General features: G+C 47.8%; 1 protein-coding gene across 1 annotated transcript in view; it reads right to left on the bottom strand.

Moving 5' to 3' along the window:
- The window catches only part of LOC144827832 (fish-egg lectin-like), a 219,561-nt gene extending 202,176 nt beyond the window's left edge, over positions 1 to 17,385 (bottom strand). Inside the window, exon 1 of the mRNA XM_078685998.1 lies at positions 17,152 to 17,385. Coding sequence (XP_078542124.1) covers positions 17,152 to 17,380 — 229 coding nt within the window. The 5' untranslated portion in view covers positions 17,381 to 17,385. The remainder of the gene's footprint in view (positions 1 to 17,151) is intronic.
- Positions 17,386 to 24,772: the final 7,387 nt, after the last annotated feature.

Genomic DNA, 24,772 nt, shown 5'->3' on the forward strand with positions numbered 1-24,772 from the left:
GTTCGACTTTTGCCCCTAGCCTAGCCTGCATCTACATGGCTACTTTTGAAAACCTCCACATCCACTCAGCAAACAACCCTTACAACCAGAACATCACAATGTGGCGCAGGTATATTGATGATATTCTGGTTCTATGGCATGGGAACCGGGAGAGTTGCGAAGCCTTCTGTGTGTGGATCAACCACCAAAATCAATTTCTTAAATTCACTGCCACTATCTCAGACATCAAGATACCCTTCCTTGATCTCACAATCAGTCTGAATCAGGAGAGACTGAGCACCTCCCTGTATAGGAAAGAGACGGACAGGAATAGCCTACTGCTCTTTGGGAGCCACCATCCTAGATCTCTACGAGAAAACCTCCCCTTCGGACAGTTTCTGAGGATTCGCAGGAACTGTACCGCAACCTCTGACTACAAGAAAGAGTCTATGATGCTTCAACATAAATTGCAAGACAGAGGTTATCCCTCTAGACTGGTTAACAATTCACGCAAAAGAGCCCTCAATAATCCAAGAGAGGCCCTGTTGGTGTCACGCCCAAAAGAGCCTGATGACGTTATCACCTGCGTGACTTGTTACACACAGAATTCTACCGGTATTAAAAAAACAATCAATAAACATTGGGGTCTACTGAACACTGGGGATCTAGAAATACCGTGCCCTCACTTTGCCCTCAAGCGCACGGCCAATCTAAAAGACTCCCTGATTCACACACGCCCCAAAAAACAAATTACCACCAACCAGAGTACCCTGTGGAGGCTTCCACCGGTGGTTGGTCACTATCCTTGTGGGGGTTGTGTTGTATGCCAACAAACCACACAATGCAAAGAGATCAAACTCTCAGAAAATGTCACCTGGCACTTGAACAGACATACAAATTGTAACAGTTCAAGATGCATCTACCTACTGACCTGCCCGTGCGGCAAACACTACATAGGCATGACGATGAGACAAGTCAAATTAAGAATCATGGAACACAAGAGCAACATCCGTTGCTCCAAAACTCACACCAGATTGTACGAACACTTTGTACAACATGGCCATCAAGCTGACAACATTAAATGGCTGGTACTTGAGTCCCATGCGTCCATCACCCACCAAGCACTGTTCAGAATCGAACAGCGATGGATATATCGCCTCCAGTTGGACACCCTGGGCCTTAATGACTCTGTGCCTTGGACATTATTAGCGAGATAACTTTACTCTCTGACATATGAGTCATTATTATTATTATTATTATTATCTTTCATGTGACTTATTCCCATCCGTGTTGGTCACTTGGTTCATGGTCCCCTCTACAACAGCTACTGTGAGTTACCTACATGACTCTTATACATTGGAGAACACCATAGTCTGCCGCCCCAGCATACAGATACTTTACAACACCACAGTCTGCCACTACTGCATATGGCCACATCTGAGTATCGTTGTGAATGCTTCTACTGGCGTATATGTCCATGACTAGACTGTTCTCTTTCCTTACTTCAATCCTGATCTTGCCACATGAGAAATCCCGCTGCCCGTGCTACTACAGCCTGATCATTACTGGGACACACAGGTCTTGGTGCCAGCATTATTGGTTGATCCTCTTGGCATGCACTCAATCCAGCACGACCTATCCACCCCATTCCATTTGTTTGTAGGTCCTCACAGCCCGGCTTTTACAATGAAATTGAGTAGACCGTGCCTTTTACCTTTCTTTGGTCACGGTTCTATTACTTTCCCACCCTACACTTGTTAGTGACGGCTTCATCATATTCATGTGATAATTTACCCAGTGGACGAATAATATCGTCAACATATGTTTCTCGTGATATCGGCTCACCTACCACCTGATACATCACGCAGGACATTGCCCCCCTGTACAATCACCTCCTTCTAAGATGGCCGCCACCGTAGGGACACTCTTTCCCATCTTAGACGCATTACACGCGTCCACGTTGACGTGCATGCGCGGTCGGGGTTACGTTGGCCACGCCCACTGACGGGCGCCACGCTACGGATTCGCGGTCTAACAGCATTTAGTCCTGATGGCCCCTCCAGGACTGGACCAGCTGTTCCGCGCTACCGGCAGGGGCGCCTCGCGTTGGGGGTAGGTTTTCACCCTGGCTGTTCGTTGTCAATCAATCAATCAATCAATCAATGACACTTGTAAAGCGCGCTACATACCCGTAGGGTCTCAAGGCGCTGGGGGGGGGGGTGCCGCTACTGCTCGAACAGCCAGGTCTTCAGCTTCTTCCTGAAGGAGAGGTGGTCTTGGGTCAGGCGCAGGTCGGTCGGCAGGGAGTTCCAGGTCTTGGCAGCCAGGTAGGAGAAGGACCTTCCTCCTGTAGTCGCTCTTCGGATGCGGGGGACGGCGGCGAGGGCGTGGTTGGCTGATCGGAGGTGGCGTTTGGGAGCGTAGAAGTTGACTCGGCTGTTGAGGTAGCTCGGGCCTTGGTCGTGTAGGGCTTTGTGTGCGTGGGTGAGGAGGCGGAAGGTGATTCTTTTGTTGACGGGGAGCCAGTGAAGGTCTCTCAGATGTCCGGAGATGTGATTGGTTCGTGGGATGTCGAGGATGAGTCTGGCTGAGGCGTTCTGGATCCGCTGGAGTCTCTTCTGGAGCTTGGCGGTGGTACCGGCGTAGAGGGCGTTGCCGTAGTCCAGTCGGCTGGTGACGAGGGCCTGGGTGACGATCTTCCTGGTCTCGGTGGGGATCCACCAGAAGATCTTCCGTAGCATGCGTAGGATGTTGAAGCACGCCGAGGAGACGTTGTTGACTTGCCTGGTCACACTTGCAAAAGTCACAGGTAAGCGTGGTCGTGTTTTTGTGATCTTTTCTTGCAGTTGACACTGCAATCACGTGATTGGTTCTACCAAGATGAGAACCTCTGCGGGTACCCTTAGCTCTGGCCTGGTGGACATGCCCCCCTGCCATCAGGTGCCCTGCAGAGATATTCCACATCAGGGCCGGGGGTGTCCTGACCATCCGGGCTGTTACCGATGCTCGGGCGGGTGCTGACCTTGCGGACCCGTCCGGCCCCGCACTCAGAGGCGGAGTCGGCTGTGCACGCGGTCCTGTTGTATTTCATGCAGGGCTTACCTTTGGCAGGGCTGACCCTTAGGGCAGAGAGGGGGACTGAGTTGGTTCTCTCTGGTCCCTCCATTCATTGACTCTCAGTCCTTCTAGTTAGGCCAAGTATCCAAATACCTACTTGGCCTCACTATGGTAATTTGCCTTATACGAACACACCCTTTGGGTGCCTGTATGTGTTCCTCTTTTACAGGTATTCTACCTTTCGAACAGCCCCACGGGAACAGACTGCGGGGCCCACTAGGGTTGTTCTTAGGGTAAGCACAAGACCAGTCATCTATTAGTGCTGTGATAACCTCTTCCTCTCATGTTTTTTGTAAAATATTAAATGTTTCAAACCTGTATTACACTGCCCAAATGTCAGGAGTGGACATATTACCATTAATATGCCCACTATTGTGTAATTCGAGGAATACTCTTCATGTATGTTTGTTGTATGTTTTATGGAGCACTTATTGGAACCCAGCTCTAGAAGGAATTGCCGTAATTTATGCTAAATGGGCTCTCCTTCACATGCTTCTTCTAGGTTTCCCCTCTAGAGTAGGACCAGTTGGCTTGCTCCCTGATTGACCCATTGAGGTTGTATCTTTTCATTATCTTTTTAATTTTTATCATAATTTTCACTGTGTAGTACCCAAACACGAGGTCCTGAAGAATTGCCAGACAGGCATGAAACATGTCGACCTTTTTAGAGGGTTGAGTTAGTCCGCTGTAAATTGAGCAGTTCCTTTCTCCCCTCCCACCCTTTTAATAAGGGAGTCAGCCACTCTAATAAAGGTCCCTTGTGGACTGACTCACCTTCTTTTAAACCTCACCAACCCCTCACGACTACACTTTCACCAGACCCCTCACACGCACTCAAACCATTGGCTGGAACAAAAGATCTCCAACAAAGAGCGCCTACGGCACCCGTCAGACATTGCAGCGCAGTCTGACGAGGAGCAGGAGACCAATGATGAAGCATGACACCTAGGTTTCTGGGTGTGTGAGGTCCCCTAGTTCCAACAAGGGAACACCTTGTTCCCTGCCTTCGTCCCGTCTCCATATCCGTACACCTCCTTCTTTTCTATCTCTGGGGAACTCAGTATTTTTTTGCTTACAAGTTGTCTGGACATATACTTTGGACCCCGTTAAACATTGTCCACCACTGGTTCCTTATTTTGTATTGAATGCATAACCATATTAACATCCTAGGGGAATAACATCATGAGCCCCAATCACATTAGGAAGAATCCTATTAGCATCAGGCATAAATGGGTGAGCGTATTCTGCATAACATTAGGCACAATCTTATGCATTAGGGTAAAAGCGTGAGTAACACCAGTTCGGCACACATTGGAGTCCCCTCTCCCGGGGCTCTCAAGTTCAGTAATGCCCGATCCGTTGTAGCTGCCCACTGCTAAGCGGGGCAGCTGCGAAAGCCAACACGACTACTCTGGTCCTCTGAGAAGGACCACCGGGGGGCAGGCACAGATAACATGCCCTGTTGCCCCCTCCACCATAAGCTCCCCAAAAGAAGATCATGGCTGCCCTCTATCACTTGGGGGAGCCGGTTGAGCCATGGGTCAGGGAGGAGAGGCAGGGCTGCTCCGGCCTTCAAGGAGCCCCTGCCACTCACCCTTCTTCACAGAAATGGCCCAAGAGGCCCCCACTCACCGGGGCTCCTTCGAGTGTCCTCCCCCTCCCTCGGTCTCCTCCTGCGCCGTGGAGTAGTGTGGCTCACTGGTTAGAGGCGGCAGGCCTGAGAGCAGAAGTCAGCCTAGGACCAGGGTTCAATTCCCGACGCGGCAGGGTCGTGGACCTTGGTCAGCGGACTCGATAATTCTCGCTTCGGTGCTTACTCTAATCAGGGGTTCCACTCGGCAACTCTGGGCATTAGCTTGCCTAATCTCCACAACGGCCCCACCAATTCCGGGGATGCCTGGCTCCACCTTGGGGACTCCCAGCAAGGGACCATCCCACAGGGAAAGCCAGGACGGGTTCCCCAGAGTTATACAGCGCCGGGACGCCCCGTTGCTGGGGCAGCTGTGCGCTTTACAAGTATACTACATTTACATTTATTTTTATTTTACCGGCTGTCCAGGAGCTCTGCTCGTCTCAGCAAACGGGGCCCCCCTCAGCTCCTGGGAACCCCGCCACAGCAACGCTTCTTCTGGCTTCTCTCCACACACGGGCTCCCTCGTCACAACGGGAGCCCCGCCACAACACAGCTTGCCTCCGGCTTCCTCCTGCTGGCCGGCCGGCCACATCCCCAACCAGGCGCACTCCTGCCTGCCTTCCGGGTCGCTGTGAGCATGCAGCGGCTCAGGGTTTTCTCAGCGCCCAGGTCGCGGTCGTGATTTCTTCGAGAGCACTCTTGGTGTGCGGGAACTCGGGCCCGCGGCGGTGATCTTGGGCAATTTTCTTCTTACAGGGATAATACGGGGTAGGCTCCCATTTTTAAATAAAATGCCAGTACGGGTTAGGCTCCTGTTAAATCAGTGCAAAAACCCGCTGGTTTTCACTAAGCATGGAAATCGCTGCGTTAACGCGGGTTGGGCACCTGCGACAAAAACAAACACCAATGCGGCAAGAATGTGGGGTGGGCACCCACTGCTCAAGTATGTAAAAACACGGCTCAACACAGGGTAGGCACTCGCAAGAGGCCACAAATGTGGGGTAAGCTCCCGCTGCATTTTCAAAGGATCAGCTCCCTCAGGCAGCGCAGCAGTGCAGGGGATAGGCGCTCCTCAGCACAGCGCTGTAGAACCCACACACTTCGCAGCCTTGCGCGGCAGGCCACCAGCACTCCTCCTGGGCAGTTAAGATCAAGCGCTCTCCTCATGCAGGGAGAAAGTTGTAGCGCTGAGTCCAGGGGTGCAGGAACAAAAGTTGCTTGGGGGCTGAAAAATAGCTGTAGCGCTCACAAGGCGTTAGGGAGCAGGCAGAAAGGCACAGTCAATGGAAAGGTAGTGCTCCCGCAGCACAGCGCTGCAGGTGTCAGCTCATCACCTCCTGGGCAGTAAAATAAAGCACTCTTTTTTTCCGGGCACTAGCCAGCAGACAGGGCACAGTTGTAGCGCTCACAAGGCGCTAGGTTGGAGAGCATCAGTCAGTACTGGGCAAGATCAGCGGGCAGTGGGCACTCATAAGTGCAGGGCCGCTGTTCCTAGGAACAGTCATCCCCCATAAAGTGGCACTCCTCCTGGGTCAGCGGTGTTCACTCCAGTCAGGGGGACCTCACTAGCCCTTTGGACATCAGAGGGGTACAGTTGGGCACTGGGGCCAGCACACAGGCCCATGCGGTGGTACCTCCTGGCAGAGTGTCCCCTCTCATTCAGGTCCACGCTCAGTCTCAGCACATGGCATGCCAGCTCTGAAATTTATACACCGCTCACCCTACCTACCAGAAAGGGCTGGAAGCTTCCAGGAGATTCCCTAGGAAACCGGTCCCAACTGGTTTAGGTGGTGGTGTAGAGCACCCTCTCTGCCAAGCTTCCCTCCAAAAACTGGGGGTTGGAAGCATACAGCTAGACCACCAACTCACCTCAGACAGGCGGCACATGTGCAGACAGGAATGGCGTGCATTTTGAAAGTAGCAGTTACACAATGGTCAAAATAAACCTGAGTACACCCTTGCGCAGTATTTAACATTTGCATTTCAAATACATCAACATGACATGTTCATTCCCACAAAAGCAAAAAATTCAGGGTAAAAGGGCCAAGTCCAACAGTGTGTCCCTGTTGTTGTGTCGGCGAAACCCTGACCTCATTCGGCAATAGTCAATCTGTGACCCAAGTGCAATGACATGAGCAACATGAACGTATGAGGAATCACTGACCCTACATTCATCCATAGTTCCACACTAGAAAGATTATAGACATGGCACATCTGTGTGATTATGAATGTTTAATGCACATTTAGTGGAGAGTTGTAGCTGGACCAGTACAGGGCCACGCAAAGCCCACTTTACAATGTTGGCCAATAGAGGGCCAGCCAGGGTCCTTCAGGGAATGACTAGTCCAAAGGAAAGGGAAGAGTTCAGTCCGCAGTCTGGTTGTTGTGTCATTGGTGATCAACCAGGATATGGAAGTCCATTTCGAGGTCCAAGGTGAGTGTTGCAGAGTGTAACGGGGGACAGTGGAAGGTGATGATGCAGAGGGCCTCACATGTGGGTGGTGGTGGTCTGTCTCCAGCACTGTGTGGCAGTGACTGGTCAGTAACCGGAGGTGGAATGTCTGCCGCAGTGAGTGGCACTGACATCAGGTGGCAGAGATGTGGGTGTAGTGGTAGCAGCATCATGCATCAGAGTCAGGCCTTGTGAAAGCAATGCCATGAGGATGGTCTAGAGGTCATTGAGGAATCCAGCTAACTCTTGCTGTTGTGCAGCCCTGGCAGCCACTCTTTCTGCCTGCCCCCTCTCAATGGTCTCCATTAACCTCCGCATGTGTCCTAATTCCTGTGTGACATCACCAGAGCCACTCTGACTGGACAGTTGTTCTAGTCTCTGAGTCAGGACTCCAGTGATGTCAGCCATGGATCATTGGAGAGCATGGAGAGGACTGTGGGTGTCTGTTTGGGACTATGAGTGGTCCCTGATGGGACTTAGACACCCACTTATGGCATGTAGTTTGGCTGACATGTGGTCGAAACCCAGCCGCACCTGTTCGGCTAGATTCTCCTGGCACCCCAACCCACTGCGTTGGAAGGCCATGTGTTCTTTGTGTGGGTCATGGGTGGCAGCTGTGGTGGTGGGTGCTGCCTGCTGTGTGGCCTGTGCAGGGGGTGGGGTCTCCTCGTAGCAACTGGGCTGCCTTGCTCCTGGAGGTGGGCTGCGGAGGCTCTCCACGAGCTGTTGGAGGGCGTCGGAGTCGAAGGTGTGGTGGTTCTCTTCGTCATCAGAGAGGAGAGTTATGGGCTGCTCTGCAGGAGGTGTTGGACTTCCTTCTGCAATGTGAAGGGGAGAAGCAGTTTAACATTGTGTTCACATGTATGTTGTCGCATTATACATGTTTACATACAGACATCATGTCAGTGTACAGTGACTGTTTGGGAAAAGCTGCCTATTTGATGCGGGACAGTGGACATTTCGACATCACAGATGTGTGTTTGTACTTGTACATTATCAACTCACATTTCCCTGCAATGCCTTATGTGATTGGCCAGTTTCTACATACATAAGGCACCTGTTGTATCCCGTGTTCTGTTGTGTATGTGTTGCAGTTTGTACCACATCACTGACAAGGTTGATGTGTTCTGCATGTTATGTGTGTGTGAGCTGCATTTTGGAGGAGTCGCCCCTGCAACTTCGATTTTGCAGCTCCTTCTCTCTTACATGCAGTGTGCCTTTGACTTCTGTGCTTATACGGTGCTGAGATGTTGCATACTTTGGTACATTGGTCTCTTGGGGTAAGTTGGGGGTCTGGGGCATGGTTTGTCTGCAGATATACTCTACTTGATTGTGCATGTGTGCCATTGTGCCCATCTCTCACTGTCCCCCCAGTCCCTGCTCGTTACTCACCCTAGTGCTGTTGTGTTCAGTCATGTTGAGCAGTGTCCGGACCCCCAACTCCTGCCACCGTCTCTCCATCGATGACTGAGGACACCATTTCCTCCATATCATCCAGCTCCTCCTGTGGCGCAGGACTCCCACCTCCAGTCTGCATTGCTGCCTTCCGGTTGTTTGCAAGTTTCTGCTTGCTTTTGCACTTCACATCATTCCAGCGCCTTTTGACCTCTTCCATTGTCCTCTTCAGCACTCCGACTGCATTCACCTTATCCACGATGGACTGCTGTATTCCATTATTTGATGCCAATGACACAGTGCAGGTGACGAACAGTAGTTGATGGTGTTCTGCCCCCTCTGTTATCAGGATCCTGTTTTCCTGCATACTGAACCGCTTCTTCCTACTCTTCTTTTCCTTACAGTTCCCTGACCCCGAGGTCCCAGGCTGGTCCTCAGGGGGGCTTGTGGGGTTCTGGTTGTCCTCTCTCCTTGCCCCGGCAACCTCCATTGTGCTTCACTGTTGTTTGGCTTTTGTTTTTACGTTTCTTTGTACTTTTATGGTGATTTTTCCCGGCTGACGTGTGTGAATTGCATGCTTGTCGCTGGTTTTCACAGATTTTTGTATCACAATTGGTCTCATCGCAACTTTTTTTGCGTTTGTGTTTTGCGTTTTTGCGGTGTCGCGTTGACTTTATCGCAGACATTTGACACGTTACCATGGGCATATCGCATAGTAGCGCCGTTTTGTGAATACGTTAACACAGCGTTATTTTCCCGCTATAGACTGCGATGTGAAGAGTTGCATGGCTGGACATGGTGTGTATGCCCATTGTAAGGACAGGGCTGACACAGATGTGGAGCACCTGCCTGGCTGAACTCGACATGCAGTTGAGGGTAGATCTTTGGCTCATGCTGTGCTAATAGTGACACACACAACAGTTAGCAAGTGTGATTCCTGACCCCGAGCAGGAATGCCATCCCCTATGTACCCCTTCAGCCGAGCATGCGCATCGGGGGCATGCTACATGGCAACATTGCCGAATGCGGGCTGGGTGGCGCAGACACTACAACAGGGTCACACGCATGAGCCACATCCTTGGCAAGGCGAACACCTAATCACACCAAAGTCCACATGTGGAGGAGCCACACCCCTACGCGGCACCGTCGAATGCCTGTCCACCCCGCTTACGCTCACAGGGAGTTATGACACGGTTACATGTCCTAGGTCTACACCACTGCCTGCGGTGACACGGTTGCGCCAGCTGGAAACAGCACAATGTAATGTGGAATGGCCCCGGTCCCTCATGCATACATAATGACCACACGGACACACTGAGTGAGTTTGTGGAACTGGCAATGGGCACGTGTGCCTGGCCCCTTTCACTGCCAGGGTTACATGTTCAGTAATGCCTGTGATGTATGAGGGTTGGGTAGTGTAAGCATCAACCACAACAGCGTACAGACAAACTTCAAGGGTGCCCACACGTGAGGCACATGTAACAGTAGTGGACCAAGATGCTGATGAACCTGCCTTTGTGGTAAGAAGGGCTCAGTAGCATGCATCTCCGCCATATGGCCGGTTTCTGCTTGGTTCTGCCCTCTGCATCATCACCTTCCACAGTCCTCCGATGCACCCTGCGACACTCACTTTAGACCTCGACATGGACTGCCATATACTGTGTGATCGCCAATGAGACAGCATTCAGACTGCGGACTGAACACTTCCTCTTCCTTTGGACTTGTCATTCCCTGAAGGACTCTGACTGGCCATCCACAGGCCAACGTTGTAAAGTGGGGTTTGCATGGCCCTGTACAGCTCCAGAATCAACACTCTATTGACTGTGCATTAAACATTCTGAATCACACAGATATGTTGTGTCTATGGTCTTTCAAGTGTGGTAGTTTGGATGAATGTAGGGTCAGTGAATCCCTCTTACATCCATGTGGCTCACGTCTTTGGACTTGGGTCACAATGTGACACATTGCTGAATGTTGTCCGAGTGGTGCCAAAGCAACAACAGGGACACACGCATTTGTAACTTCCTTGTCTAGCCCAGTACAGAACACCACCCAGAGTCCCGGGGTGATTGTTCAAACCCTTATGCTGGACTGGCAAACGCCAGGCCAGCCCACTATGCTTATGCACACGGGGGGACAATGGTACATGTGCTGATCACATGTCTAGTGGTCAGCATGCCACATATACACCCACACCACAACCATCCAACACACGCGTCACAGGACATGTGACCCTGCCAATAAAAAGGGCTGGGCGCACGTGCTCTACGCCATTTCCAAACTGCCTCGGGGTGTATCCGTGTGGTGTGCGTGTAGGCATGGGGGCTGCGACATCACATTATGCCGGCCCGGAGTGACATGACGGCATCCCCACCACGCTACCCAATCATAGAGGGTCCATGACTTGCGGGGCACCGACTTGGTAGCACCGGATACACTGCGGCCGGCACAGACACACTGCCATGGGACAGTGATTTTCGGTGCACTGAGGTAGGGGCACCTTTAGTGCTGAGCAGGTGTGCAGCCTGTGATGGTGCCTGATCTCAGCAGTCCAGACTGCTCAGGTTTTGTGCGACCTGCTGACCGCAGTGTAGGCCTGAGCCAGCAGACAGCTGGGGCCTACCGCCACGTGATGTCGCCCCCTGGATTACATGAGGATTTCTGAGGCTAAGCGGGTGTGCAGCCTGTGAAGATGCCAGGTGCACTGGTATGTCATCTGCCATGGTGAAATCAAGACCCAGATTCAAAAGTGAGACCTGGTGACCTGCAGAGTGGGGCTGCATGATGTGGAGGGTGACATGTCCATGGGCACCAGGCTTGTGGCTTGCAGCAGTACATGGTGGGCCCTCTTTTCTACACGCCGGTGGCGGAAGGTGAGCAGTGAGGCCTGGGTGCGCAGGGGCGGGCATGCACCGCTGGGCGTCAGGAGGGGCTGGGGTGCAGCTGCCTGGGTGCACAGGGGTGGACAGACGATGATTTTGTGTGCAATTGTATGTACTGTGCCATTCATGTATTTGGACTCTGTTTCAGTTGACGGGTCTGTCTCAGATGTGGGACCTGGTGAGCTTCACTACATACCATCAAGTGGTTGGAGACTTACCAGTGGCAGCAGGTTAGCAGTGTGGCTCTCTCTCCATGTCCGTCTCTTCTGTTATCTGTGTCTCTCTCCCCCTCTCTGTCCGTCTATCTCTCTCTCCCCCCTCTCTGTCCTTCTATCGCTCTCTCCCCCTCTCAGTCCATCTATCTCTCCCTCCGTCTCACTGTCCGTATATCTCTCTCTCGCCCCTCTCTGTCCGTCTATCTTTCTGTCCCCCTCTCTGTCCATCTATCTCTCTCTCCCCCTCTCTGTCTGTCTGTCTATCTCTCTCCCCCTCTCTGTCTGTCTGTCTATCTCTCTCCCCCTCTCTGTCCGTCTATCTCTCTCTCCCCCTCTCTGTCAGTCTATCTCTCGCTCCCTCTCTTTCTCTCTCTCTGTATCTCCTTCTCTCCTTGGCTCTCTCTCTGTCATTTGATGTGCGCAAGACACGCCTTCTCATCATGATTTTGTCTTGCAGGCTGTGGCATACGAATTGTCCCAAGGGAAGCCGCCATGTGTCTTCATTTCTGTTCTGTGTTTCTTTGCATACATTTTCATTTGTTGATTCGAAGGTGAATGTGTGATGCTCACTTTTTTGACGACACATGCATGTCACCAGATGTGATTGTGTGACATCAGGCAGATTATTTGGTACATGATTCCGTGTAGTTGAAGTGACATGTCTTTGGATGGGGGTAGGTCGGGCGTGGAGGGGTGGTCCTCGGGGTGGTGCCAGTGGGTGTTGTAGTCCTGTTGGGGATCCCAGCTGCACGATCAGTATCTCCATGGCATCTGTTGCCCTTCAGGTGTGGCGCTGGGCTGGGCTCCCTTTTGTGGTGCAGGCTGTGGTCCGACTTTACACCAAGTCAGAGCAGGTGTTAGTTTCCTGCTGCTAACGCGCCTTATCGCATGTTTTGTGGTCATATCGCTGATCTGGCTTGTCCTTGAAAATGTTGCGGAGTGGTGTCGTCGCGGCTTTTGGCACGGGAACGCCTACTCTGCATCTCATTAGCGATAGTTGCGGGGGTCATCTGTGGTAATGTTTTTTGCGGCTACTATCGCAGGTAAACTGGTGCTATGGGCTGTTAGCACCAGCTTGTGAAGGGGGTGATATGTTTATCACGACTTTGGCTGCGATGAAGTGCTGTTACCTCTGCGATACCTCCTTGAGAATATGCCCAAAGAGTTATAGTTAGAGTTGCGGAGTTAGAGTTAGATTAAGAGTTATAGAGTTGAAGTTAGAGTTATATGTTATGTTAAAATTTTTATACCGCGCTCAGTCACCGTACGGTTTCATGGCGCTCATAACGAATGCGGAGGGCAGGAACGGGTATTACTCGAAGGCTGACTGGAAGAGAAACATTTTCAGCATCCTACGAAAGCAGTCGTAGGTAGGGCAATGTCAGAAAGCAAACGGGAGGGAGTTCCAGATTTTGGGGGCCAAAAAAGAGAAACATAAACCGCCATGTTTTTTGCGTTTGATTTTAGGGATGACTAAAAGGTTGTGAGAGGAGGAACGGAGATCTAGAGTTATAGAGTTATTTTGTTAGGGGTAGAGAAAGAGTTATAGAGGTAGAGTCATAGAGTTAGAGTTAGGCTCGAGTTAGTGCTACAGATTTATAGAGTTACAGAGTTTTGGAGTTATGTAGTTAAAGAGTATGGAAATGCTTCTTTTGCATGATCAGCCCCATGTTTTGGACTGATGCTGCTGGTTTTCTGACTAGGGAGTGCACTGAGTCCTTCTAACCAGTCCTCAGTGCCAATGTTCTAACCCGCTGCAAAGCTAATGTTAAATTTGCTACCCACTATTAAGATAAGCTGACTTTCTTATAAGTCCCTAGTATATGGTACCTAGGGTTCACAGGGCATGTAATACCCCCATACCCAAGGCTGCAGCACTGGATGTTTAACCCTATGGGTTACAGAGTACACAAATGGCTCTCTGCCTGCCTTTGCAGCCTGGAAAAGCCCTTTTAAGCTGCTACTTTAACCTCGCCATTCAAACCGATGGCAAATCCCCCATATTCCTTAACTATATATGCAAGTCTCTCCCAAGGAAGTCCAATGGAACCCTGAGGCAGGAAGATGTATAGTATGATGTGAGACATATACTTTTGCTGTGTCCCAACAACAAAACTTTAAAATTTTACATTTTCCAGTGAAAAGGTTAATACCCCTAATGGTGTAAACAGAGTTAATGGCTGACCTATCAGCCCGGCTAGGTTCTGAATAAAACTATAAATGGGTACTTAAAGGTATCAAATTAATCATGGCAATAAACCCAACTTGATGCCCAAATCGAATGTAATGTCATTTTTAAGGAAAGGCACATTTTAGAAAGTTTCCACTCCATTGCATAGTTTGTCCGGAGGCCTTGCACGGTAGCAGGCCACTAGACAGCCTTCTGCCATCCAGAGGAGTAGGGTTAATGACTCCCAGGCTCAGGAGCAATAGAAGCCTGGTACGGGGAGAGAGATGTGTTTCCTCCCCTTTGAAGAAAGCCACTCAGGGTATTTTCCCAAAAGGCGAGCTTCAAAGACAAAGCTACCGTTGGTAGGCAAAAGCTGATCAAACTCTTGGAGGATTGCCTTTTTTCAGGATGACAGGCTAGCAGCGCAAACAAAGAGGGAAGACCAGTGCCCAAAATGTTTTTCTCTTATGTGTATTGCCCACAGGTAGCCACACCCCTATGGTGGCCAACCAAGCGCCTAACATCCAAGGAAGCTTTCAGAAATATTAGGAGTAGGCAGAATAGTACACTGTGTGATTGCTAGAGGCACACATAGCCTGAAATTGTCATAGGGTAGGAGGGATCGTGGAACGTTCATTGCTAGTGAATGTCTCATTCCCCCAGGGTGCTTTCTGTGCATACATATGGCACGCTTACCACCCTGGAACTGGAGAAAATACCAAAGAAGGACAGACCTGATGACCCCTGGACCTGACAGGAGAAACTGCCCTGACTGCAGAACTGCACTTGCCATACCTTGGGCTAGCGAATAGAGGACCGTGCCTGGGGCTCCTGGCTTTTGAGAAAGTCCCTCCTGAGCCAGAACAGTGACGTAACTCTAGGAGACAGTGGACTGGCCTCCTGGAACTGCCACCAGGGCCATCAAAGTTGAAGTAACCCATTCTGCAAGTCAGCAGCAGCATTCTGCAAATCACCACTGGCTGCAGCTGGGCACCAAAAGAGATCGAGCCTCAATAGCCAAAGGTCGCACCCCAGTCTGCTCAACCCGGGAGTGACTTTTGAGTCCAGATTGGTCACCAAAAAGGGACACCAGCCTTCACCAATGGATAACCCCGGAACTACTTCATCCAGAGTTTGGGAGCCCAGCCAAAGCTGGCTTACTACTGGCTCAAAAAGGTCTTCAACAGATGCTGACCCCTGTAGCCAAAGTCACCCCCTTATCTGTGGACCAAGGAATAACCCATCGACAGCAAACCACCTAGGGCATCTTTCACAATCCTCAGCCTTCTGCATCCTAAGCATCAGGACAACTCCATTAAACTCCATTAAAGTCTAGGGCGTTCTTGAAGTAGTGTGTGGAACTAGACTTGAGATTGCTTTGGTGACCAGATAACTGTTCAAATTCTACTTAGTGCCCCCCCAATTGACTTTTGTCGTTGTTTGGTGCTCTTAAATGCTATGTAAAAGTTAGTTTGCTTAAGCATTGCTGCTCGAAACCACAGTATTGCCAAACAATGTTATCATATAATACACCACAATCCACACAAGAATAAGAATAATACTAAGAGTTAGTTAGAGTTAGAGTTAGAATAATGGAGAGAGAGTAAGAACAAGAGCTCGAAGCAGAGTACAATGAGAGTTACAGTAAGAATTAGAGTAAGACTAATAGTAAAAGTAAGAATAATTGTAAATGTAAGATTAAAAATAAGAGTAGGAATAAAAGTAAGAGTAAGGATAAACAGAATAAGCATCGGAATATAAAGCCTAATAGTAAGAATAGCAATAAGAGTAATACTAATATTAAGAATCCATGACTCTAGGAATAAGAATAAGAAAAATAGTATAAGTAAGAATAAGAATGACAAGAATAATAGTAAAATTAAGATTAACATTAGGTATAAGTATAAAAGTAGAAGTAAGAATAAGAATAAGAGTAAGAGTAAGAACGAACAGTATATGAATTAATATTAACAGTGTTAATACGAATAATAAAGAATAAAGAACAGCAGTAAGATTAAGAATAAGAATAACAGTAAAATAAAGAATAGAATCAAGAATAAGAATAAAAAGAACAATAGTAAGAATAAGAACAATAATGATAATGGTAAGAGTAAGACAAATAGTAATAGTAAGAATAGGAATATGAATTAAAGTTAAAGTTAGATTTATATTAAAACTAAGATTACGACAAAAAAGAAAACATATAACATTAAGATTAAAAGTAAGAGTAAAGATAATAATATTAATAATAATAATAATAATACGATTAAGTATAATACTAAGGGGCATATTTACAAGCCCCTATCACCACCACAATGTCACTTCGTGATGTCTTGGTGGTGACAGGGGCGTTGCCTTATGTACAAGGTATCATTAAGCCACACTTAGGGGCTGATTACGATCTGTAAAGCATTCCGACCAAATTGGTTCCGGAATGCCTTCCAGATGACTCGAATCAGGGGAGTGCAACAGAGCGATTTAAATGCATCAGAATTCTTCCACATATGAAGGGTGGACCTTCCTGCACATAAACAATCTTCCCCTGCAATGTAGACACCCTTGCACTATGGTGCAACATTGCCTGTGTTGGCGCTATGCAGAAAATTTAACACCAGCACAGGGCGAAACACAGGGCTGAACCATATGGTTGTAAATATGATGCAGCCCTGCATTTCAGAAGTGGCGGAGCGCAAGGTTAAGCCAAGGAGGCTAACGCAGCGCTCCACCACTTCTATTGTACATATACCCTTAAGTGTAGGAGTAAGAAAAAGAGTAAGAAAAAACTGAATAAGAACAATATTAATAATAAGAGTAAGAATAAGAATACTAGTAAAAATACGAATAATAAAGAATAGGTGTAATAGTAGGAATAAGAAGAAGAATTGTAAAACTAATAGTGAGATTAAAAATAGGAATAGGAATATAAATTTAGTTTTAGAGTAAGACTAACAAGAATGAGAATAAGAATTAGAATAAGAGTAAGAATAAAAATAAGAATACAAATACAGAATAAGAATAAGAGTCATGAATAAGAACAGCAATCATGAATAAGATTCCAATACAAATAGAAATAATAATTTGGATAATACCTGTTTTTATAAAACGATTCATACACAGTTTCTATTCTAGCTGAGGTATACAAATAGTATGTGTAACATTATTCAATGTTATTATAATCAAATTATTAACCTCAGAAAGATAGTAGCTTGAGTTAGTTGTTCTAAAATTAGACACTACTGAGAGCAGATGACTGCATGTGTTAAAGGGTTCTGATCAATGAATATAAATGTAAATAAGGTTCCACCCACCTCCCTTTGTCTTGGCCCAGTCTCCGCCAACCATCTTGGAGGGGCGGTGACTGGCAGTGACGGCCCACACTCCGGCCGCACCGACAGTGACATGGAGGAACTCTCCCAGGAGCTGAGTCCAGATTAAACTGTTCAGGGTGAAAAGATTGGCATCTGCATTAACTCCGAACACCTGGCCATTGCCGGCATCAATCCTCACCATGGACCCCTTGACTTTAGTACACTTCATGGATACAACTGTACCTACAGGGTGAGAAGAGGAAGAGGACACCAGGCAGCTGAGCACTGAAATTACAGACAAAAACACACATGCTCTGCCTATTGTTACACGTTCAATGGACCTGGAGTGAAGTTTGAAGTGTATTTATTTTTGCATAGTTAATTAAAACCATTGCAATACATATTACAAATATTCATAATTCAATGGACCTGGTGTGAGATTTGGCTCCACCCAGAGGAGTAATGCACATTTAGCTGTTTGGTGTAACATTCCTCTTTCTAAAGAGTGCTAAAGGAACTAATTATCATGTGCAAAATACACTCAAGCATTACACACCCAATTCTATATACCTCTTACATGCACTTTAAGGAGAAAGCTATGTACATTGTAACCAGAACGCAATCTGTTCTTATTTTGTTTTTTATTATAACAAGAAGCATTTTCAAATGTACAACCACCACCATCTACCACCATCATCACCACGATTATAAACATTACTGGCAAGAAAGACATGAAGGGAGCTGTGCTGTGTTATGGGTGTTCAGGGCTGGCTAATCCGCTTTTACACCTAGACGTAATCACCACTGCGGTCTATAGCTATTTCTTTATTCAGGTTGATTCCAATATATTTGTATGAAGTGTCTCTCTTCTCTTTCAAATGAATTGGTTCTACCTTTATGTCCAGTGATGAAGAGGGTGTGAAGTGCAAAACAGACTTCCTTCAGTGTGCATCTAACAGCTACAAATGGACCTTTAAGGTGAGCATCTTGGAGATCTAAGCTGAGCTTAATACTTATCAACGTAAGAGGCTGCTGTAGTGTTCGCTGTGCAATTTAGGTGTGCGAGAAATGCGATTCAAATTCTATATGGAGCCTCCTGACTTACAGTGTAGGATATATAAATATTAGCCTTCACCCACATGCTTCTACTGAGCAACTAACTGACTGTCTTACACATGTTATATTATGGCCTTTGTACCCTGATGAAGGGCACTGAAGCGTACTTTCTTATAGGCATCATGCTACACTGTTGAGGTGTTGCTTTCATTGGGATCCTACGTGGAAGCACTCTGGTGTTGTAAGTGAGTGACCACAGAGGTGCTCTCATCACCTCTTGGAGAGCAGCACCTAAAAATTGGACGGAAGCGTGAGTTTGAGTGATAGGCATGAAAAATGAGATTTTAATTAGAACTAAAACATACAGGGTTGCTACATAGCAGCAACCTAGCCCAGGGAGCAGAGGGGTTCCAAGTGCATGCACACCAAAAACAGTGAGATGATGAGGGAATACTCAGTAATCCACATGGCAGAGATGCTTTCAGACTAGTAAAACAATGTCAATTTTGATGACTTGAACAGTAGCCAAGCACCTTTTTAAAGGCAGAGATACTGCCCCCTGCTGGAAAAATAAACCTCATGACGAGAAGAGAAGTGGAGGCTAAATGAAGGGTGGACATTTCACAATCTTTAAAAAGCAACAATCCCACCTACTCCTGCTTGGCCCAAACTTAGATTGATGAAAACTCAACCTGTGTGTCAGAGTTTCTATGATCAGACGTTCAGGGTGTGGGGTACACACTTGTTCTCAGGGGAGCTGAGGAGGGGCAGGAGCATTGCTTTTCGAAAGCAATGATCACGGGCACAGCTGTGGGCATTTAAAAACCATCCCAGTGGCTTTATCACCTAATGTAGACATGTGAAGGTAGTGCCAGCAGAATACAGTGAAGGTGTGTAAATTATTTATGAAGCGCACCAAACATCCCCTTGTATCATGGGGTGCAGGAGAGTGGGATTTCATCACAAGGAACATAATGTTTACTACAGATGTACAACTCAAGGTGTCTTCATAAATGCAACCATAAACTGGATGATTGTCACTGATGGAAAAGGGCATTTTTGGGGGGTTCCTTCAGTAAGATCAGTACTGCTTTGGGGCTAATGAAGTTCAGGTGAAGGGTGTGGTGGGTCTCACAAGTCTTTTTTGCCTGAATTGCTGTAGCAGAAGTAATAAATATATTTTGCCCATGTGTATTTACATGCCAATACCCTCCATATGCAAATTGCTCTGCATTACTTTGTGCACGAGCATCAGCTCCTGGCTTAAAGTTCTTGAGGTGGAGGGAGGTGCGGATCCTAATGCATCAGAACTTGTCGCTCCCATATAGAGGAACATGCTGAAACATAATCAATGGAATTACACAATATTTAGCAAAAAGTTAGAACTTACCGCGGAAAGCATGGGTTTTGTGATTTGGTGTAAATCCGTTCCTCTGTTTTCAAGGAGTTAGCATTTTAAAAACGTGCTTAGGTGGGCATGAAGGAGTTAAATCTGGTTCAAAGTTCAAAGACACCAATGGTCCAGATATGCTCTGACTGGTCAAATCAAAGTGGACAGGTGGTCATTATAGGACTCGGGGAAATATATATATTTCTAGTTTGGTCACTTCATTACCAATGCATGGTACTAAGGTAACCAGTGCAGCATCCCCCGCGGTACCTTGGTACCGTCATTGTGGTACCATATTACTGCAGTATCACAGCACCATAGTAATAATGAGATTTTTTAAGATAATGAGACAACTGCCAAGGTATAGCGTGGAGAAATTGTGGAGTGGGGATTGGCTGCCAGGAGTTCATTTGCACATGTACAACCAACCGCTGTACAAGGCACAAGGCTGAAGGCTTTGTGCAATGGGTGATTGAGTCCCCATTGGCCGTTGGGCAATCACAGGAGCCTGGGTACAGTGATGGCTGCAAGATAAGCCCTGCAGCCATCCCTTTGTGGAGCATGACCAAAGGCCGTGAGCAGTGGGCAGTTGGCCAACCACTGGGGGGTAAGGCAACCAACTAACCGCTGCACATGGTCAAAGGCTGAGCCGGGCACAGGTTTGGTGGCTCACAAGGGTTGTGTGCTGGACCTTTTTAGAGGCCAGGCCATATGCCAAGACCCCCTGTGCACTGCCAAAGGCCATATGCAGTAGAGGTGCAGATGTGTAAAGTGTCTGGCCATAAGATAGGTCCTACGCCTATGCTTCTTTTGCGCACCGTGAATGGCTGTGCACAGCCAATTACTGTGCACAGCAAAGGGAGCCAGTGGTCAGTTGGGTGAATGGTGTGGACACCGGATAGACAGTGCACCAAAGCCCCACTGTGCAGAGTCGAAGATGTGAGAATCTGAGTTTGCACATCCACAAGGTGATGAGCGCATGGTATAGCATGAGGTTTAGACACTTGGAGATGTTTGGGTCCACAGCTTGTCCAGAGGCTAGTGCTCAATCCACTGCCGCACAAACCTAAAAGCCATGTGCCATTGGCTATGAACACCAAAAGTAGAAATGGGCTCATGGGATGGCTAAAATGTGGGCACCCACGTGAGGTTTAGTGCGTGGCTTGGCCTCCAGCCACACTCTGGCCCAACACTCCACTGCAAACAGCCAGATATCATGCACAGAAGGCAGTTGAAAATGGTCATGGGGATAGGTGGGGCATCTGACAGGAGGCTGGGTACCAGCAGGAGGTTGGGCAACTCTAAGAGGTTGGGTCCAGTTCCTGGAAAATGGCCAAATATGGGTGAAAGGTTACAAGGCTGGCCAGAGATTTGGGCCGTCGGAGGAGCTTAGGGGTTAGGAGCAAGACCTGGCCAGATACCAGACCATGTGGGCACCCATCACCCCCTTCTGCTGAACATGGCCAAATGCACTGGGTAGCGGGTTGGACACTGGTTTCATTAGAAGGGTTTGAATATGCTCAACTTTGAGAATGAATGTTAGATTGGTCATCCTCATGGTGGTCTTTCCCCTAACATTTTGTCTGCTTGCCTCCTCTTTTTGCTGATTCTTTTTGGTTGCGTTAGGGCTTTAAGCAGTTTACCACTTCTGACCTGTGCTAACGTGCATGTGCTTCTTGACTTAGCATGGTACTATTGATGCATATATAATTGGCATATTTAACTCAGTTGTAAGTCCCCTATAAAGTGGTATACCATATACCCAGGACCTGTAAATTAAATGACACTAGTCGGCCTGCAGCACTGATTGTGCCAACCACTCAAGTAGCCATTTCAAACCTGTCTCTGGCCTGCCATTACAGAGTCTGTGTCCATTTTTACTTGCGATATGGCTTGGCATTTAAAACCCCTTGCCAAGCCTTAAACACCCCTTATCTTGACCCTAAAGTAGTTCTTCTGTAACCCTTAGGGCAGGATGCTGTGTAAGGAAAAGACATGACATGTAGTGTTAAGTTTGGCAGGTCTTGGTAGTGAAACAAACCTAAAATTATTTTTTACTACTGTGAGGTTTACTCCCCTCATAGGTTAACATGGGAAATTCCTTGATACACTTTTAAGATGTCATTCCCGCCTAGAGAGGAGTAGCTGTGTCAGGTTTTATATCTTTGGAATGGTAGTGACAAATCCTCTTTACTAGTGAAGTTGGATTTGACATTACTATTTTAGAAATACCGCTTTTAGAAGGTGAACGTTTCTTTGCTCTTACTCTTACTGCTCTATGTACCGTATAGATCTGGGGTAGGTGACAGTTACACTTTGTAAATTCCCTCTAGACAGCCACAAACACCTGCAGTTTAAGTGTGTTTGAGTACTTGCATGCATTCTGATGGCTCTTCCTAGGCAGGGAGGGAGGGCTTGACACTTACACCTCAATAGGTAGTGTCCTGTCTCCAAACAAAGGGCTGATTACCCCCTACTGATAATGTGGAGCCGGAGCATGTAAGAATTAATCTCTATGCACTTCATAGACCTTTCTTTAGAGTCACTCCCACTTCAAAGGCACAACTGGGTATAAGTACGGAGTCTCTTACCCCACCAAATCAAACACTTACAGACCTACAGCTGGACTCTGTCAGAAGAACTGCTGTGCCGCATCAAGGGTTGACTGACCTGGAAGGTTTACTTTTCTGGTGTGCGGCCCTGCCACCTGCTTCTCTCTGACCCTGCTGAGGAGAGATGGACTCTGCATTGCAACTGAAGTGACCTCCAAGGACTTCCTACCATGCCTCCTGTTGTTTGAGACTCAGGACTCTCAAAGTCTCTACCCTTGCTCCTGGCGCTGGTTCACTGGAAGTGGACACAGATACTTGCACCAGAGAAATCAATGCATCTCCAGTCTGCGTGAAGCAGAACTGCTCCATTGACCCTGTTGCAGGAATAGATTCAGTGCATCTCACTATGAACCGCCGCACAACATCCAAAACCGCTGGTTCTAAACCAACTCATTGCCTCCATTATGTGGAGAAGATCAACCCATCACTCCTTCAGCATGGATCAACACGGCGCATCATTTTTGGAACTGCCACACTCAGAATCAGCGCTTTGCTCTATCGACTTGATGCAGCACCCAGACTGCAGGGCCAACATCAGGTTGGACTGTTTCCATGGGGAACAGGGCCAAAAATGATTTGCATATTGCTGGGTCTGAAAAGGGGTGGCGAAGTGAGCTAAAGAATGATGATGGATTAAACCCAGATCTATGACTGGGGGTGAGTATCTGACAAGTTTCAGCGCCCAGTCCATCATATCCTTGGGGCATATTTACAAGCCCCTTGCGACACATTTACATGCACAAATATGGTGACAATCACATAGAGATGCTGCAACAGGCACCTCCATACTTTTGTGATGCAACGGTGGCGTAAATAATGCGCCACTATGCCCCCTTGTGTTTGCTTTGTCCTCCATGGTCAGCTTGTTATCCCCCATCTCATCTGCCCTCTGTTTTCTGCATGCTGCCCCTGCCCCTCCTGCTTGCTACCACCACACCAGTCCTGGTCCTGAGGTAACAAAAAGGATCAAGAGAGAAAAAACTCTCTGGGACATTTTTAGAATTATAGCCCCACCGGATCAACTGTTCAGATAAACAGATTTTTAACCCCATCCTGAACTCTTCTTTATATGCAAATTATTCAAACACATCTCAACAAATTTACATAAAATCACAAAAAGAATGTTTTCTGAGTAAAGTTCTAACTTTTTGCCTAATTTAGTATACATCCCTTCAGCTGTTTTTTAAGCTACGTCAGAAATTTCCCATTTAAGGATTGACACAAAACGTTCCAGGAAGTGTATGTGGATGAACTTTCATTTTCACTTTAGAATCCAAGAAGATCATTTGCGGCTTCCACCGAGGATCATCCCTCAGCCCCACTCTGTGCAACATGTAAATGACATCCCCTAGTCGATGGCGTCAGATTCCACAGACTCAACATTACCTCCTACGGCAATGACGCTCATCCTCTCACTGTCAAAAGACCCCTCCACCCCCAGAGCCAACTTCTAAAGATATGTGATGTGCATCACCAACTATTGTTGCAGATGGTGGATCTTAGCATTCAGGGCACAGCCCTTGCTTGACTCACTTCTTTTCTAAAAAAACACTCCCAGAGAGTCCAGCTAGTGGATCTGGTATCCAACCCAGCTACTCTCTCATGTGCAGTGCCCCAAGGCTCAGCATTATTGCCCCTCCTCTTTAATGCCAATCTACAGCCCCTGATCGCCGCACTGAATCAGATGAAGTGCCGGATTTACAATTATGCCGACAACACTCAAATCATTATCCAATTGACAGCTGTCCAACAGCATATGCAAGAATGCAAAACATGCTAAAATTTACTGTCAACTGGATGTCAGCCAACTCACTAAAAATAAACCCTGACAAAACTGAGGTACTGGCGATTACCTCATCCTCCAGCCCATGGAATGACCTCTTTTGGCCAAAAGAACTCGGGCCTTTTCCTGAACCAGCCATGGCCGTGAAAAGCCTGGGAATCAAAATAGATGCCAAACTATCCATGACACAACAAGTCTCGACAGTCGTAGGAACTTGTGTTGGCCTCCTGAGACAAATGCGAAAACTGTCTCCACTCCTTACCTTTGCCACGCTCAGATGGGCGGTTTCAGCAATGATACTGTTGTGTCTGGACTATGGCAACTCTTTTTACGCTGGCCTCCCACAACAATTGTTGGCCAGATTACAAATCATCATGAACAACGCAGCCAGATTAATTTTTAGAAGACCAAGACGAGCGCATGCCACACCCCTACTATGCGAGCTCCATTGGCTCCCAATCAGACAGAGAATTAAATTTAAGGGTGTCTGCATCACACATAAAACCTTGTATGGCCAAACCCCAAGTTACATCAAGGACCCTATTGCCACCTATGTTCCCAGCAGGGCACTGCGGTCGGCAGAGGCTACCCTTCTGGTCTGCCCTCATTTCAAACTGTTCTCCGTGGGAGGGCGAGCGTTCTCAACCGCTATCCCCTTGGTCTGGAATAGCCTCCAGGTGAGCCTACGCAAGGAAGTGAATCTCCTTCCCTTCAGGAAGAAGCTTAAAACTGTGCTCTTCCTCGAAGCATGAGCCACAACTTAAGCAGCCTTTCCCCCCC

The sequence above is a fragment of the Lissotriton helveticus genome, chromosome 4_1 (assembly GCF_964261635.1).
Source record: "Lissotriton helveticus chromosome 4_1, aLisHel1.1, whole genome shotgun sequence".
In the NCBI taxonomy this organism is placed as follows: Eukaryota; Metazoa; Chordata; class Amphibia; order Caudata; family Salamandridae; genus Lissotriton; species Lissotriton helveticus.